This window comes from Rhinolophus sinicus, chromosome 3 (genome assembly GCF_057876585.1).
Source record: "Rhinolophus sinicus isolate RSI-liver-muscle chromosome 3, RSI-T2T, whole genome shotgun sequence".
NCBI lineage: Eukaryota > Metazoa > Chordata > Mammalia > Chiroptera > Rhinolophidae > Rhinolophus > Rhinolophus sinicus.
In genome coordinates, this window is record NC_142503.1 from 140752780 (window position 1) to 140768929 (window position 16150).

The 16150-nt window shown below is 43.3% G+C and overlaps 1 protein-coding gene across 3 annotated transcripts in view; it reads left to right on the forward strand.

The window, feature by feature from the left end:
- Positions 1-16150, forward strand: part of SORD (sorbitol dehydrogenase) — a 41476-nt gene that overhangs the window by 6539 nt on the left and 18787 nt on the right. For 2 of the 3 annotated variants that reach the window (XM_019725308.3, XM_074327811.2), the window contains exons 2-4: positions 10286-10319; positions 13550-13714; positions 15931-16090. In XM_019725308.3, the coding sequence (XP_019580867.1) occupies positions 10286-10319; positions 13550-13714; positions 15931-16090 (359 nt within the window). The remainder of the gene's footprint in view (positions 1-10285; positions 10320-13549; positions 13715-15930; positions 16091-16150) is intronic. The other variant, XM_019725309.3, reaches the window with a different exon arrangement.

Sequence of the window (16150 nt, forward strand, 5' to 3'; positions counted from 1 at the left end):
TGATAAGCTATACAAAGAGAGAACAAATTAAAGAGAAAATAATTTTGGAATTGATGGGTTGATCTTTAATTATAAAGATCAGAGAAAGTAATGTGTCAGGATCAAGTTTAAATATTAATCAGTGTTCCATGCAGATATTTCTTGAGGTTTTGCTCTTTGAGGCAATGTATTATACCCTAGGTCAAAAGAATTGCTTTGAACCTGTACTATTTTTTAAAGTAATTTAATTATATATCTGTAATACACCATATTCAAAATGTCTCCTTCCTTGCATATACACTGTACTGTTAAGATTTTGGGGTGCAAAGGGGATTGTAGAAAGAGGGGGCCTTGAACACTGGCAACCCAAGTGGTCTTGAGCATCATGTCTCTCCCTGATTAGTTTTGCCATCAGCTGACAGAGCCAGCAGCTTCTAGAAGATCAAATTAAAGCGTCCTGATAGGCTTTAAGGAGCAGCATTTACTCAGTGAGGAAATGCAGGCTACTTAACCTTGAATACCTGACTGAGCTAGAATTATCAGAGGCAGTTGAGACTGATAATAGAATCTAGAACTCCTTCAGAAAAAGGGAAAATTGGGTAGTAGCAAATAGTCCAAAGAAATACCTTCCTTCTCTTTATCTTAGTTATGTTTCAACATTAAAACAAAACCCAAACTAGATAAACAACAGGAAATTAAATTCAGCAAATAAATACTGCCATCTCTGTCAACCGCTGTGGAAGGGCAGTGCCTTTGTCAGCAAAAGACCAAGAGGAACAAGGCTAACATTTTCCTCTAAAATCAGGAAGAGCAATACCACAAATAGGATTTTACCATTTTATGTAATAAGTCCTACTACTGCTTAAGACACATGGTTAAAGTAGCCCTGTTCTGAGAGGAAAAACTAGAATCATGGATGTGGAGAAAGTTTCTCTTTTAAAATTGCATAACAGAGAAATTGAGGAAAAATATGTACTCATATATGTACAGTATTGGCATCCACTTAATAAATCTTTTAGTGTGGCTATTAAAGTTGGCAGTTTTCCCCAAACCAGATATACACTAAGAGCATTCCTAACTGGAGAAAATATGTCCAGATTTTGCAAAGTGATACTCAGCTCAATATTTTTTAAATGTAAATGTTCAATCTTATAGACCTGAACACAGTAAACATTTATTCAGTGTTACTAAAAGACCAGAGCATTGAACAAAGTTCAGAGACTTCATATTTTTGCTTTAAAAAAAAAAGACCATCTAATAGTTTCATGTATGGTTATGTTCTTATGTTTTGAATTAGGAGGACATTTTTAATTTTAGTTTATTTAGTTAACACAGCTGAGAATTAAATAATCCTTTAACCATCCTATATGGATTGAGTTCTAGGTGCTGGGGAAGCTCAAAGAAGAGGAAGGGATCACCTTCCCAGCCTGGTGAGGACAGATAAGGCTTCTTGTTTCATTCTGTGTTTATGGTTCATGCTTATGGTTCTCTATCCCTGACCCAGGTCTGATCGCCAGTCCTAGGAATACAACCACCTGGACGTCCCCACACACTGCAATCCCAACACATCCAAACTTAAATCTCCCTGAGCTCCCACAGGAACTAGGAAGTCATCCCAGATGCTTCCTTTCCCCCCACTTCCCACCTCATGTGGGATCTTGAAGGAGAGGGATCAGCCAGTGGAGAAACGGCCCCCAGGAGATGAGCAAGTAAACACAGGGTGGGTCTGAGAATTCAGGAGGCTTACAGGGAGGTAGGGATGGAGCCCTGAGAGCCTGCGCCGGAGACCAGCTAAGTGGACTTTGGGAGAGTGTCTGACCCTTCTACTTTGAGCCCATTTGCCAAGACCAACGCCAAGAACAAAGTGTCTCATGACTAAATGACTAACTGGGAAACATTTGGATTTTCCTACCACCCTCAACACCCTTCAAGCACTCAAGGGAGGAGGAAATTTGAGGTGGGAGGGAAGCAAAAATAAGGTCCCTTGTTCTACTCTCCTTAAGTGTGCAGGGCAGCCAGGCACTGGTTGACAGGAGACCTGGCAGGCGGGAGCAGGTGATGAAGGTGGGGTTTGAGGACCTGGGGCATGGATGGCCACTTTCTCCGAGCCCTACCTATTGTCCCGCACTCTAAGGCAGAGGGTGTGGCTTTACACTCTTATCCACAACTGATAGAATCAAGCCTAAAATTTCCTGATCCTACTTCTCTTGCCTTTTAAGGAACAGACAAGTTCTCTTAATATTGGTGTTACAGGAGTCTCGGTTCTTGCCAATGCAGTGAAGAATCAAAGGTCAGCAAGCTGATTAATATGTAAGCAAGGCTTATTAGTGACACATTCTCAGGGAAGAGAACTGGCCTAGCTGAGATGGGAGCGAGAGCAAGAGCGAGAGAGCGAGAGAGCGAGAGAGAGAGCGAGAGAGAGAGAGAGAGAGAGAGAGAGAGAGAGAGGCCTAGGTCCCCAATGTTGGTGATACATTCTCAGGGAAGAAAATGGGCCTTAGACAAGGTGAGAAAGGGGAAGAGATGGCGAGTGCCAGAGAGCTCAAGGGCCAGAGAGAGAGAGCCCTTGTCCCAAGGATTTATAGTTTGCTGGGTGGGGTGAGGGAGTTACATATGGATTTGGCAGGAAAATGCATGCTTTTCCACGGATGGGCGTGACCTCCTCAGAGGGGTGGAGGTCTGTTGACTCAGACCCTTTTCTTCCTCCAGACCACCTCTTGTCATCTGTTGTAAAAATAGATACCCTGTTTCCCTGAAAATAAGACATAGCCGGATAATCAGCTCTAATGTGCCTTTCGGAGCAAAAATTAATATAAGACTGGGTCTTATATTACATCATATAAGACCTGGTCTTGTATTGTAGTAAAATAAGACCGGGTCTTATATTAATTATTGCTCCAAAAGACGCATTAGAGCTGATTATCCGGCTAGGTCTTATTTTTGAGGAAACACAGTACGTGGCTGGAGGCAGTTAAAGCAAGTTATAAGCTTTTTCTGTAGCCACTATGGACTCCCTCCCAACCCTCCTCCTCCTCCATTTTCTAACTTCTACCTAACATTGGCATGAAAACAAGGGAAATACAACTTTTCTCCAAAACAATTGAAAAACTTTACCCTTTCAAAAGGAAAAGGACAAGGTTGTCCAGAGTTGGTTCAACCATACTGTGAGCTAATTCTAGAAAAAGAACTTTGATTTTATTTCTTTTGTAATAAGAGCTAACTTATTTACTCTGAGTCGGGCTCTCTCTTTTATGATTATCTTCATTATACAGAGAGGAAATTGAGGGTAAATAGAGGTTATGTAATCACCCAGAAGTCACACAAGTAACTGATGAAGGGGAGCCTGGGTTTGCACATGGGCAGGCGATTCCAGGGTCTGAGTTCCTCCCCACGGCACCATTCAGGATGTCTGGAGGAGGGAAAAGGCATCTCCCACCAATTCTTATGTGGACGCCAGGGCTACAACCCATGCAAGATATACTGAGGGCATGAACCCAAGATGTGCAGGTGGCAGTAGAGGAAAGGGGGCCATTAGGACATATTTAGGAAATAATATTTTTAGGTTAATTGGAGAAACTATATTTAGGAAAGGATAGATAACATTTAGGATGCTAGAAGCACCTGAGATGATTCCATGTTTCCACAGTTTTTCCTGAAGTATTTCCATGATTTATTCAGAGTTGGGTGGTGGTGGTGCAGGGAGACCTTAAGGGGATAGAAGGGAGAATATGTATGTGAAATATTTCTGACTGGAAGCGAAAAATGCTGGAAAACTGACATATCTACAACAAAGAGCAGTTACTCAACTCCTCTTTATTTCCTTGTTACTGTCACTTGCAGATAAGAAATCTTGTTAAGGAAACCTTCACTACGCACGCGTATTCCTGATTGGGCCATGGGGATAAAAGAGAAAGTTCGAGATCTCAGAGTAGTAGCTAAGAAACTTTGGTAAATGAGAAATGGGATAAATGAAAGAATATCACCACTGAAATCTGAGACATTAAAGGAGATTAAGTAAACAGGATGGTAACCAACGTCATAGAAGGAACCACAAAGGAAAAGCAAGGGTTTTTTTAGTAACCGTGCTATGATAACTTTCTGAAACATTGTGAGCTCCACAGCCGAGCTTAGAATAATATTTATAAACTTAAGGGCTGATCTTAACATGGTCTTGTGCTCAGGTGGCATGTCTCCTGCAGAGAGGGGAGTCAGGAGCCAAGCTGAATTGTCAGGGTGATTAAAGTCAGCAAGAACGAGGACAAGGGAAAAAGAAAGTTGGTTTGCGGGGAGAGGTTATTTAAATTCTCCGTAATGTTCTACTAAGGGAAAACCAAGCTATCAGCACAGCGCCCTCTTGTGTCTGGGAAGGTCACTGCAGCTTTGCCCCTGTTGTGCGGTCAACGCTGGTGTGCTCTGGACTCCAGCAAATATTTACCGTAGTAATCTCTAGTGACGCAGGGCGTACTTGGCGTGCCCAGCAGTTGCTCTGAGCTGGAATCTTAACCCCTCTCCACCCCCAAACGGGGTATTCAGTCCTGGCCTAGTTGGAGGCAAGCTATGAAGATAATGCTGAGAGAATCTCAGGGCCTGGGAAGTTGCCTACTAGTGCCTTTAGCAGGGAGGGTGGGGTGCTGTTCCGTGTTTGAAATAAAGGCTTGTTTTAACCTGCAGTTTAAAATTTCACCCAGTATAACAGAAGCAGCCCCTGATGTTGTTGAATGTCAGATGTGGGCCCAGCAACTTCTTTGAGAAAGATTTTGGTGACAGCTATCCTGAGTTGCCAGTTTCCAAATGGATTCCCTACTCCTTCCTTCCTTCCTTCCTTCCTTCCTTCCTTCCTTCCTTCCTTCCTTCCTTCCTTCCTTCCTTCCTTCCTTCCTTCCTTCCTTCCTTCCGTAGCCAGTGGTAGGTCGGCCAATAAAGGAATGCGCAGTAAGGCAAGTTTAAGTTTTTTTTGTAAGAGGGAAAGTCTATCAAACTGAGCAAAGATAGCTAGAGCCCAGGCTGAATCTAGAGATTGCAGCCCCGATGGAGGGGGTAAGGAGGGTTTTAAAGGGTCTGCTGGCAGGCAGGCGTTGTTTGAACAGCAAATGCTGACTGCCTGCAGGCCGGCAGCTGTGTTTTGTCTTTTCTGTGATCGCAAACCTGGCTCCATCTGCTTTCTTGCAGACATGGCTACATCTATAGGTCAGGGTCTCTGAGACTAACATTCCAGCCCTGTTTTTTATTGCAGGCAAGGGTCTATCAAGGTTAGGTCTCTGAAACCTAAGAGTGAATTTAAATTAAGAGATGAAAAGCTGCCTTGAGCCCCTCTGCCCATATGAGGCTGCGTTGGATGGATGCAGCTCCACCACTTACTCCCTTAGTGTTACCATGAGCAGGTCGCTAAAGCTCACCGTCCGCGCCTCATCATGTCAAAACTGGGATAATAATAGAGAGTACTGTTATGGGAGTCTCGGTTCTTCTTGCCAATGCAGTGAAGAATCAATGGTCAGCAAGCTGATTAATATGCAAGCAGGGTTTATTAGTGACACATTCTCAGGGAAGAGAATGGGCTTACCCGAGGTGGGGGAGAGGGGAAGAGAGAAAGGAGGAGAGAAACGGGGAGTGGGAGAGAAAACACATGGGTGAGAGAGATGGCACAAAGAGGAAAAGGACGAAAGAGCTTTTTTTTTTTCTCCTTTCTTCCGCCTCCCTCCCGTTGTTTCTCAGTCTAGTTGTGTAGGACTCAGCTCCCTGTCATGGCGCTCCAACAACCTGAGCCACGGGGCCAGCCCAAGAAAGAGCTCTTGTTTCAAGGTGGTGTGAGGAAGTTACTACATATTGATTTAGCGGGAAATGGTGATGCATGCTCTACCATTCCATGAAAAGGTGTGATCTCCTCAGAAGGGTGGAGGTCTGTTGACTCAGCTCCTTATCTTATTCCAGACTACCTCTTATCATCTGTTGTAAAAACATATGTAAAAACAGCTAATTAAGAGCTTTTTCTGTAGGGCCGCTCCCACTCCTCCTACAATTTTTAACTTCTACTTAACATTTCCTCCCTCAAGCATTAGGAACCCAAATCCTTGGGGACTTTGGGGCAACCGCCACTTGTGCTGCTAACTGCTATAAAGGGACATTGAGACTTATTTGGGTTCCATCTGCTTGCTAACTATTGCTTGGAGGAGGCAGAGGGAAGTGTCCCTCCATTGGCCCATGATAGATGTCTGGAGCTTGGAGTCCCAGGGGTGGGTTGTTGTTCATGACGATCATTTGTAGTTTTATAGCCTCTATTCTAGAAGAGGTAAATTTAGTTAATAAGTTGATTATATTTATAATGGGGTTGCAAAGGGAAGAAGACATGAGCCATGAATTTGATTCCCAGAGAGTCTGAGGTCCTGATCCTATATAAGGATTCAAGGATGCTCTGAATGTTCTGTTGGATTTGTCCTGATTTGTTAACATAGAAGCAACACTGTTCCTTAAGACACAGGCATGCTCCCCCTGCTGAGGCTGTCAGGAGGTCTAATGCCCTTCAATTTTGGAGGGCAACTCTAGCTAAAGAGTCCAGTTTTTCTATAGGAGTTGTCCTTTTTCCTGTCCACTGATACGGAGTGTTACCTACAAGGGGAACTAATGGGTTTAAGTAGCCCATAAGAAAGAAACTTAGAAATTATAAGATGAAGCCCAGCCCTTGCCTCAGGCCTTAGAGGGTACTGCTTCTGGGGGTGGGAAACGGTGAGGCATCCATAAGACTAATGAGGACGGGTTTTCAGTCTGGCCAGGAATCTCAGTGTCCCAGACTGCTGGGTCAATTTGACTCTCCCATATAGGGGTGAGAGTATTCAGATGGTCTTCAGTTTGCATAAGTAACATTTGGAGGGGTGGTCTTAGGACAGGATTTTCTCCTATAACTAAACTATTTTGATTCCTAACAATTAGAGAAGGTCCCTCCCAAAGAGGGGAGTTGGGCATTCAGGGACTACATGAAATAATATCCTTCCCACAGACAGCCCAAAGGAGGAATGAAATTCTTAGTGGTGAGCTTTCCTGCCACACCCAGGACAGTGCAAGTTTGTGAGGAAAGGAGTCTGGAGAAGGCAGTAAGGACTGAGTAGGTGGCCCCAGTATCCAATGAAAAGGTTATTGTCCTACCTGCCACATCCACGCAGTGTACCCTAGGCTCCAGCCCAGTAATGGTGACCACTTGAGGTGGGGCCAACTGAGGCAGGCATCTGCAAGGCAGATGCAGCCTTAAGCCCAGGGGCCCTTTGGCCCGAGGCGGAGGGCTACGCAATGGCCTGCAGTCCTGCATTTGTAGCAGGGCATTTGAGAAGCCATGATTAGGACACTCCTTTGCCCAATGCCCTGTGTCTCGGCACATGTGACACTTAGTGTCTTTTGGAGCAAGCCGTGCAGGGCCTGTAGGATGTGACTGAATGTCCTGCAAGCAAGCCCGGCTAAAACTTGGGTGTGCCGGCCTCCTTCCGTTCCTCCTCCTCCTGAGCCCTGGCCTCCCATCTTGGTAAGTTGTAAAAGACCACATTGGCTGTGGTCAGCATTTCGTCCAAGGAAACCCCAGGGCTCAGGAGAAGCTTTTGTACCTTTCTTGTAAAGTCGGAAGCAGATTGGGTTGGAAATTTGTCCTTTTATATTGCTTGTCCCTTGTAAGACTCTAGATCTAGGTTACTATATATAATGAGAGCTTCCCTCAACCTCTCCAAGAAGGTAATAGGATTTTCATCCAGGCCCTGGCTAATGGCGGACACCTTAGAATAATTAATGGCTTTTCGATGGCCTACTTTGAGTCCTGCCTTACCACAGAGAAAGAAATGGTTTCTCTCCCACTTTTGGGAATTGCTATTGTAATCCCATTCATGGTCCATGGGTGGGACCACAGTTTGGGGTTTCTCCTATATGGTACTTGTTGTCAGCTTGATGTACATTGTTAGCAAATTTTCTGGCCTCCTTAGTTACCTTTTCCTGTTCAACGTCTGACACAGTTTGTCCCAGAACTATCATCGCATCTTTCCAGGTCAATTCATATGCTAAAGTAATGTGTTGGAAAGCATCTACATATTTGTCCTGATTGTCTGAATTGTTCCCAAGGTCAACTTTAATTTGACTGAGCTCAATGAGGGAGAAGGGTCTGTGTATTAGTTGGGGGCCAAATTCTCCTGCCTTTTTCAGTCAGGGGCAAGAGCTTAATTGTCAGAGCACCTTTAGAGGCAGGAGAAGCAGGGGCCAGCGGTTGTGCTGGGGACCCTGGGTAGTGAAGAAGGCAGCGAAAAGGCCTCCTCTGGGATCCCTGGGGTTGGGGGTGGTCCAGTGAGCATTTGGGGATCAGTAAGTGCCTCATTAGTAGGGTTAAGTTCACACTTTTTACATAAATCTCTACTGCCCCTCAAATAGAAAAATACTTGTATATAAGGACTCTCTGACCATTTTCTAAGACATTTACAAAAGAGGCTGAGTTGTAGAATTGTTGTATAGTTTAGGGTCCCATTAAGGGGCCAAACCTCCCCTTCCCCTATGTGATATTGGGAAGGGGACCAACCTGTATTACAAAAAAAAGATTAGTTGGTCTTTTTTTTTTTTTAATTTTGAGGATCAAATTGTGACCTATTAGAAAGGATACATCTCAAGGGGGTATTGGTGGGAACGGACTCTTGATTCCCCATCTAGGAAAGGGAAAACACCCTATGATTCACTGGGGCAAGGCAAGTCACCCCGGGGGATGGGCTGTAGCAAAACTGCCTTTCGAGACAGTGGCAAGACTGTCTTGTTGGGGATGGGCAGTGGCAGGACCACATAGGGCTGTTGTGAGGATTAAACAAGGTGATGCATGTGTAGCACTCAGCACAGGGCCTGACACAAAGATGGTAGTCAGTGTTAGCTAATCAGCATTAGCATGATCACCTTGGGCTTTGTTTCACTGGAGACGAGGAGTTCAAATTAGCATTGAGCTACTTCCAACAGAAAGGGCTGGTAATCTTAGAAGAGCGAGAACCTCAGACCTTCATGGAAGCACTATTATGGACAGTACAAGCCCACTGGGTTTGGGACAGAACACTGTACCTGGTGTCGAAGAGTTTGAAGTCATGGTCTTTGGCATCAAGATTATTATCTTGTTAGCAAACTAGACCCATTGTGGTTTATTGCTACCTATAAAAGCATCTTGCGGAAGCTTTCAGAAGGAGGCAGCCTTTGAGTAGTGACTCCTCCCAGAGCGCTCTGCATGAAGCCCAGCTCAGACATTCTCATCACTTGGTTGATCACTCCTTGTATCACCCCTGAAGGAGAAAAGACATATTCCATCTTGCAGTTACAGTGGAATGCAGTGAGGCAGGCTTGGGAATCAGACACACCTGGGTTTAGCCCAGGTTCATCCACTCTCTGGTGATATGACCTTGACCAGGTTATAGAACTTTCCAGCCTCAGATTTCTCATCTACAAACTGGGCTGTGGCAGGACCATGGGTCATGATGTGTGTAAAGCCCAACACATTGTCTGGCCCATAGTAGGTGCTGTGAACATTTCACATCCCTTCTCCCTCTTCTTGGCTGCCTGCAAAGAATTAAGCAAAGGAACACTTGGATTTGGCCACTCACTGTCCTGTCAGCCGGAATTTCCTAACCAGTTGGCACTGGGAAAAAAAGCTTGTTAAATAATAATAATGATGATGATAATAATAGCTGTGAACACCAGAATAGCTCAGATTGCTTTTTCAATCTGTGACTGGCCAAAATGCAGGTCCTTTGTGTTCCCAAAAGGCCTCTAAAAGTCTACAAGGAAGTTTTGGAAGAGAGAACCAAGTGTTGGTCTGTGTGTTGATGCAGAGGGAAAAGAACACCAGCACACACATTTTCTCCAACCTGTCTGGAGGAAAAAGCCCTTACGTGCAGCTGCTGGAAACACCCTTGTCCTTTCCCTGTCCGAGTTTGCCAGACCAAACAAATCTGTGTCTGACAATGTGTGCTTTCAGGAACTACGAAGGATCTGATAGGGAAGGTAGATCTAGGGAAGCCTCCCAACACCCTGTCTGCATGGGGCTGCACGTAGCATACTTTTTCTTAGTCCTGGGCAAAGTGCACCGTTGGGTAGGGTGAGGACAGCTGTCAGAGTCAGCACCAGCCAGTGTAGCTCCTCAGGCATCCACCCAGCAGCTGTGTGGCCCAAGCCTGTGTTCATTCTAAGAAGAAATAGTTGAATAAATTTATTTAACTTAAATAAAAACTTTAATTTAAAAAAAGGAAAGTTGAAAATGTTCATAAGGGAAATTTATTATGCATGCTAAATGATTTTTCTATTTTGTTTCCTTTAGGAGAACTATCCTATCCCTGAACCAGGCCCAAATGGTAGGTCCTTGGGATACTCAACTTACATTTTCTTGTTTCCTCTTGTTTCCCCTGGAGACACATATGTACTACTCCCTTACCCCTCTTCTGCTACAATTTATTACTTTTGCCTCCATTAAAAACTACACTTTAAAAAACAAACAAAAAAACTATGCTTTTGTTAGGCTTTCCACCTAGTCCATTGTCTGTAGCAGGACTGGATAGACTCCACTTGGCTGCTACATACAATAAAAGAAACAGTGATAGAATGAAAATAGTTACATATCAGACTGCTGGCTTGTCCCGAAGAGTTTTGGGCATAAAATGTCTTCAATTTATGAACCAAAGGCAGAATTGTTCCTTTTTTGACCTAATAACAGAGTTAGGTCACTCTGACCACTCACTATAAGCTGCTATTTGGGTGGCCATATCATGTCCTAACCCTAACCCAAACTTTGAAAAAGAGTGAGTCTACAGAACTTAATCTTTTAGTTAGAAAAGGAAGCATTATGCCAGGAAGACCAGGACCTTCTGTGCAGTGGGGATGGGAGGGGCTACATGGATCCCTGCCCCACTGTCCTGATCAACCAGGTACAGAAAGTGGGTGAGCACACTGGGGCAGGGTTCCGGCCACCTTTACTCCATTCCTTCTGGTCTCTCACTGAGCGAGCCTGTGGCTGAGATGACATGCACATTTCCTGGGTGGTTTCTGTACATGGGGAGGTCATGTCACTCTATTGGCTAAGGCAGATCCCTGCTGACAGTTTTCAAGTCCATTCCATCCCTGGAGTCCCACTTCATGACCTGTAGGACCCTGAAGTGAGGCTGGGAGCAACGGGCCATGTCTATAGAGAGCTCATCGCACACCCAGCCTCTCAGGTCCCCTTTCTGTCCTTGATGAGTTCGGGATGTGCTCTCCTGCTTTACCCCCACAGCTGGAGCTTCTGTGTGAACATCAGATTGAAGGCAGCTTTCCTGTAGCCTCCAGAGCTTTCTTACTCAAAGGTCATTTGGGTTATTGATTTATAGTGATAAGAATACAGACAAGAGTTGTTTCTATCAATATTTAGCAAGTAATGTCTAACTAGGACTTACGTGTTTTCACTAAGATAACATATTCAGAGAAGTGAAATAGGTAGCTCACTGTGTCGTGAAAAGTTGGTGTTGATTCCAGAGGTGGCCAAACAAGGGCTATCTTGGACTCAAAGTGTCCTGGTACTGCTTCTCTCTCTGAAGCAGCATTCTGCCTTCACTTTCTTGTCTCTTGATGTCCTTGAATTGAAAAGGGAAACGATGATAAAATTTCAGTTAAGAGTTCTAACAAGTCAAATTTAACCTCTAATTACAAATTGGTATCTTTAAGAGAGGAAACTCAGACAATTTACGTAACTCAAATGACTTTTCCCTAACTTTGATCTCAGAATTTGCCCTGTCATTTCTTTCACTGTTCACCAAAACCAAAGATGGAGAAAGTTCTGGAGAGCAGTCCCTGGGGGATTGCCCATGGTTTGTGGTAAGGCAGTGTGTAAGACAGCTGAATGCATAGCAGAGATTTGGGTCTCTTTGTCTTTCTAAGGCAGAGCTTTTTCTCAGGGAGATACTTGTAACACGGTCATCTCAGTCGGACTAGGCCAGTAATCCTTTAGGACTTATTTCAGCAAACAGCTCCAGTAGCATCATTATTTTAAACTTGGAAAACTGACAACAATAATACTATCAAATCTCGCTATATTCAAAACTGTGAAGGGGAAATACCAGTTGAAATCTTTGGGTGGTTTAAATGAACACTGCACTTTTTAGCAAAACATCAGGCATGAAAATGCAGCATGAGAGCTAACACAGTGTTGCCAAGCCTAGATTCTAGCAGCCTCCCTTACGTGAGCAGATAAAAATGAGGCACAGCCCATTAATTGTCTGGATATAGTTATCTCCTAGAAAAGATTTTTTCTCTTATGTGTTTGATACATTTCTTCCTACTAATTCCTTGTTTATGCAGTGTGTTAGAGGTGTCCAGAGAAACAGAACTGAGATTTATCACATAGATGTATTAATATACAGATTTATCATATATGTATGTAGAGAGAGGACAGGAGGGAGATTTAAGGAATTGATGATTGTGGAGACTGGCAAGTCTGAAACTTACAGGGCTGACCAGCAGTCTGGAAATTCAGATAAAAATGGATGTCACAGTATTGAGGGAGAAGTCCTTCAGGAAACCCCAGTCCTGTCTTTTAAGGACTTCAACTGATTGGATGAAGCTTATCCTCATTATGGAGGGGAATCTGCTTCACTCAAAGTCTAATAATTTAAATGTGTTTTAATTGGGTATAATTGACACACAACATTATATTAGTTTTAAGTGTATAACATAATGATTTGATATTTGCATAAATTGTGAAATGATCACAATAAGTCTAGTTAATATCCATCACCTTACATAGTGACAAAATTTTTGTCTTGTGATGAGAACTTTTAAGATTTCTACGCTTAACAACTGTCAAATATACAGTATAGTTTTATTAGCTAGTCATGATGCTGTACATTATATCCCCATGATTTATATATTTTATAACTGAAAGTTTGACCCTCTTCACCCATTTCATCCACCCCTCTACCCACACCCCCATTCTCTGGCAACCACCAATCTGTTCTCCATACCTGTGAGCTTGGTTTTTTGTTTTTTTTTTTAAGATTCTATATATTAGTGAGATCATATGGTATTTATCTTTCTCTGTCTGATTAATTACACTTAGCATAACACCCTCAAGATCCATCAATATTGTCCCAAATGGCAAGATTTCCTTTTTTTTTAATATGGCTGAGTAATATTCTTTTATATATATATATGCCACATTTTATGTATCCATTTATCCATTGATGGACACTTAGGTTGTTTTCATATCTTGTCTATTATAAATAATGCTTTGGTGAACATGGGAGCGCTTAAATGTTAAATCATGTCTGAGAAATACCTTCAGAGCAACATCTAGTGTTTGACCAAACAACTGGGCACTATGGCCTAGCGAAGTTGACACATCGAATTAACCCTCACATGGTGTTATTTTGCTCTGTGGAAGCTTTCTTGCTATGCAAGACTAATCTAGGTTGCTGTTTAGCTAATTTTCCTCTGGTTTGAATTTTTTACTTGGCCTTTGAGACTAAGCCCTCTCCTTCATGCAGAGAATTGCCAGTGTGCCTCAGGGAGGTCATTCCCTCCCTCCTTGTTTTCTCCTTCTGCTTTCTCTTATCAGAGGTGCTGCTGAAGATGCATTCCGTTGGAATCTGCGGCTCAGATGTCCACTACTGGCAGCATGGTCGAATTGGGGATTTTATCGTGAAAAAGCCAATGGTGCTGGGCCATGAAGCTTCAGGAACAGTCGTAAAAGTGGGATCATTGGTAAAGCACCTAAAACCAGGTCAGGAAAGCCCTTCAGCGAATGGGGCTATCTGTTTATTCATTCAACATCAATATTTGTGCGTGCTTTCTCGGGGACAGGCCCTCTGTTAAATACCGGGGATGCAGCAGTCAAGAAGATGGTCTCAGTCCCTACACACATGGATCTTACCTTCTACAGGGGATGACAGCTGGGACACACAGATAGTTACTGAATTATGATTGTGTTGAAAGCAGCAGAGAAGAATACAGGGTGTGATTGGTGTGTTCTGTCCAGACCCCTGGCTAGTCTGAGGAAGGGACAATTAAGCCAACACCTCCAGGCAAGTAAGAAATAAGCTAGGTAAAGGGGTGGGGAAAACACTCTAGGCACAGGAACCACAATCTGTCTCCACATGCTAAGAACCAGGGCATTTGAAACAGTCTTTGATTTCATTGGATTGCTGGGAAACCACCGATATTTTTCTAGATTTGCTTAATTCATTTAAAAAGCACCGTACAACTGTGAGTTATTATATGATTATTATAATGTAACAAAACTGAATAATATAAACTCCACCTAATTGTGGAAGATCCTGAATGCTAAGTTGAAGAAGCATAGTTTGGGGAAGGTTCATTGGCAGCAGAGGGGCAGGAGAGGGGGACAGGAGGAAGAGACATACAGGAACACATTTTAGTGGTCACAGGGATTTCATTGTTGAAGTGTTTCATTTGCTAACTTTGACTTAAAGTTCTAATCAATTAATCTAGAAAGAAGAAAGCCACTCATTGAGTAGTTCTTAACATGTGTTTATAAAATTTAAATGTAAATTTATATTAAATCTAAATCTAATTTAAATTAAATCATTAAATCTACGGCATGGAAGAATTCCTAATTTATATGCAATCTGGCTCTCTATCTTATAGTTTGAATTTCTTCCGCAATGATACCAGCTCAGATAATTATAATAATGATTAATATAATTAAAAAGTTAATACTATTATGTGTTACTACCACCATTGCCACTACTTTTAATGAGCGCTAATTACATACCAGGATGCCACACTATTATGTGGGTCGCTTTAACACAAAAGACATAAAAAATAGCCTAATGTGCCTCTTAGTCAAGGGCAGCCGTCCCAGCGTTCTCAGGCTGCGAACACCCCTCAGGCCAAGGAGGGCCCTAAAGCCACTAGCATACCCCTCTGGGCGTGGGGGTGGGGAGTGACTGGGAAGGAACACAAAGAAATGACATTTCTGAGGTGGTGGTAATGTTCTGTATCTTGATAGTTTACATCACACAGTTGAATGCGTCTATCCAAATTCATCTAGTGATCCACTTAAGATTTGTGCATTTCATCAATACCAAAATTTTTCCTTAAAAGAAAAAGAACCATAAACAAGTATTGAGCTCTAGTTCATGATATGCAGGTTGAAATATTTAAGGGTACAGTGTACTACAACAGTGCAACCTACTTTGAATTGCATCAGAAGAGAAGTTGGGTTGATGGATAGAGGAGAGATGGATGGATATGTGATAAAGTCAATGTAGCTAAATGTTAATTGAAGAATCTAGGTGGAGAATATCTGGGTGTTTGCTGTACATTTTTTTCAACTTTGATGTATATATGAAAACTTACCTGATAAAAAGAGTGAAGAGCAATTCTAAGGCTGGGTTTCCAAGCAGACTTAGTGAGACATAGAGAAGAAGTATGATAGAGCCAGCTGTTCACAAGCCTGAGTGTTACTCTCCCCCGTACCAGAGTTGGGGGCCTCTGTGGGTCACTTGCCTTAGCAGTTGTGCCCTAGCTATTGTCTAAACATAACCAGACTGAATATAGACATGTCCTAATTATTGCTCTTGTAAAGGCCTTGCCCCATATTTTCAAAACAGGTGAAGAGAAAAATGTCTGCAAATTCCATACACTAGCTACCTCTTTGGTAGCAGTTTGAGATGGCTTGCTGGGAGGTAGCTGTGGAGATGGAGGGGCAGGTTGGTTTGGTCCATGAGTTGGTAAAAGGGCAGATCGAACCAGTCTGTGGAGAAGTTCATTCTCTCTCAGAGTGTAAGTCTGTGCTGTGTCCTTTGTTTCCTTTGGATGCACTGACGGGCTGGGCTTGCCTAGGGCCCAGGTAGGAGATCACGTGGATCACCAGGTAGGAGAGTGGCTCATTCGGCCAGATTCCCCACTGGTATCTGCCCATGAGCCTGAACACCTTCACAGCATCTCTGCCTCTGCTTGTGTTTTCCTATCCAGGAGATCGTGTTGCCATCGAGCCTGGTGCTCCCCGAGAAACTGATGAATTCTGCAAGATTGGACGATACAACCTGTCGCCATCCATCTTCTTCTGTGCCACACCCCCTGATGATGGGAACCTTTGCCGGTTCTATAAGCATAATGCCAGCTTCTGCTACAAGTTAGTGTCCAGCCCAGCTGTGCCACGTGGGACCTCTCCCCCTCCGTTTGTTTGGTGTTC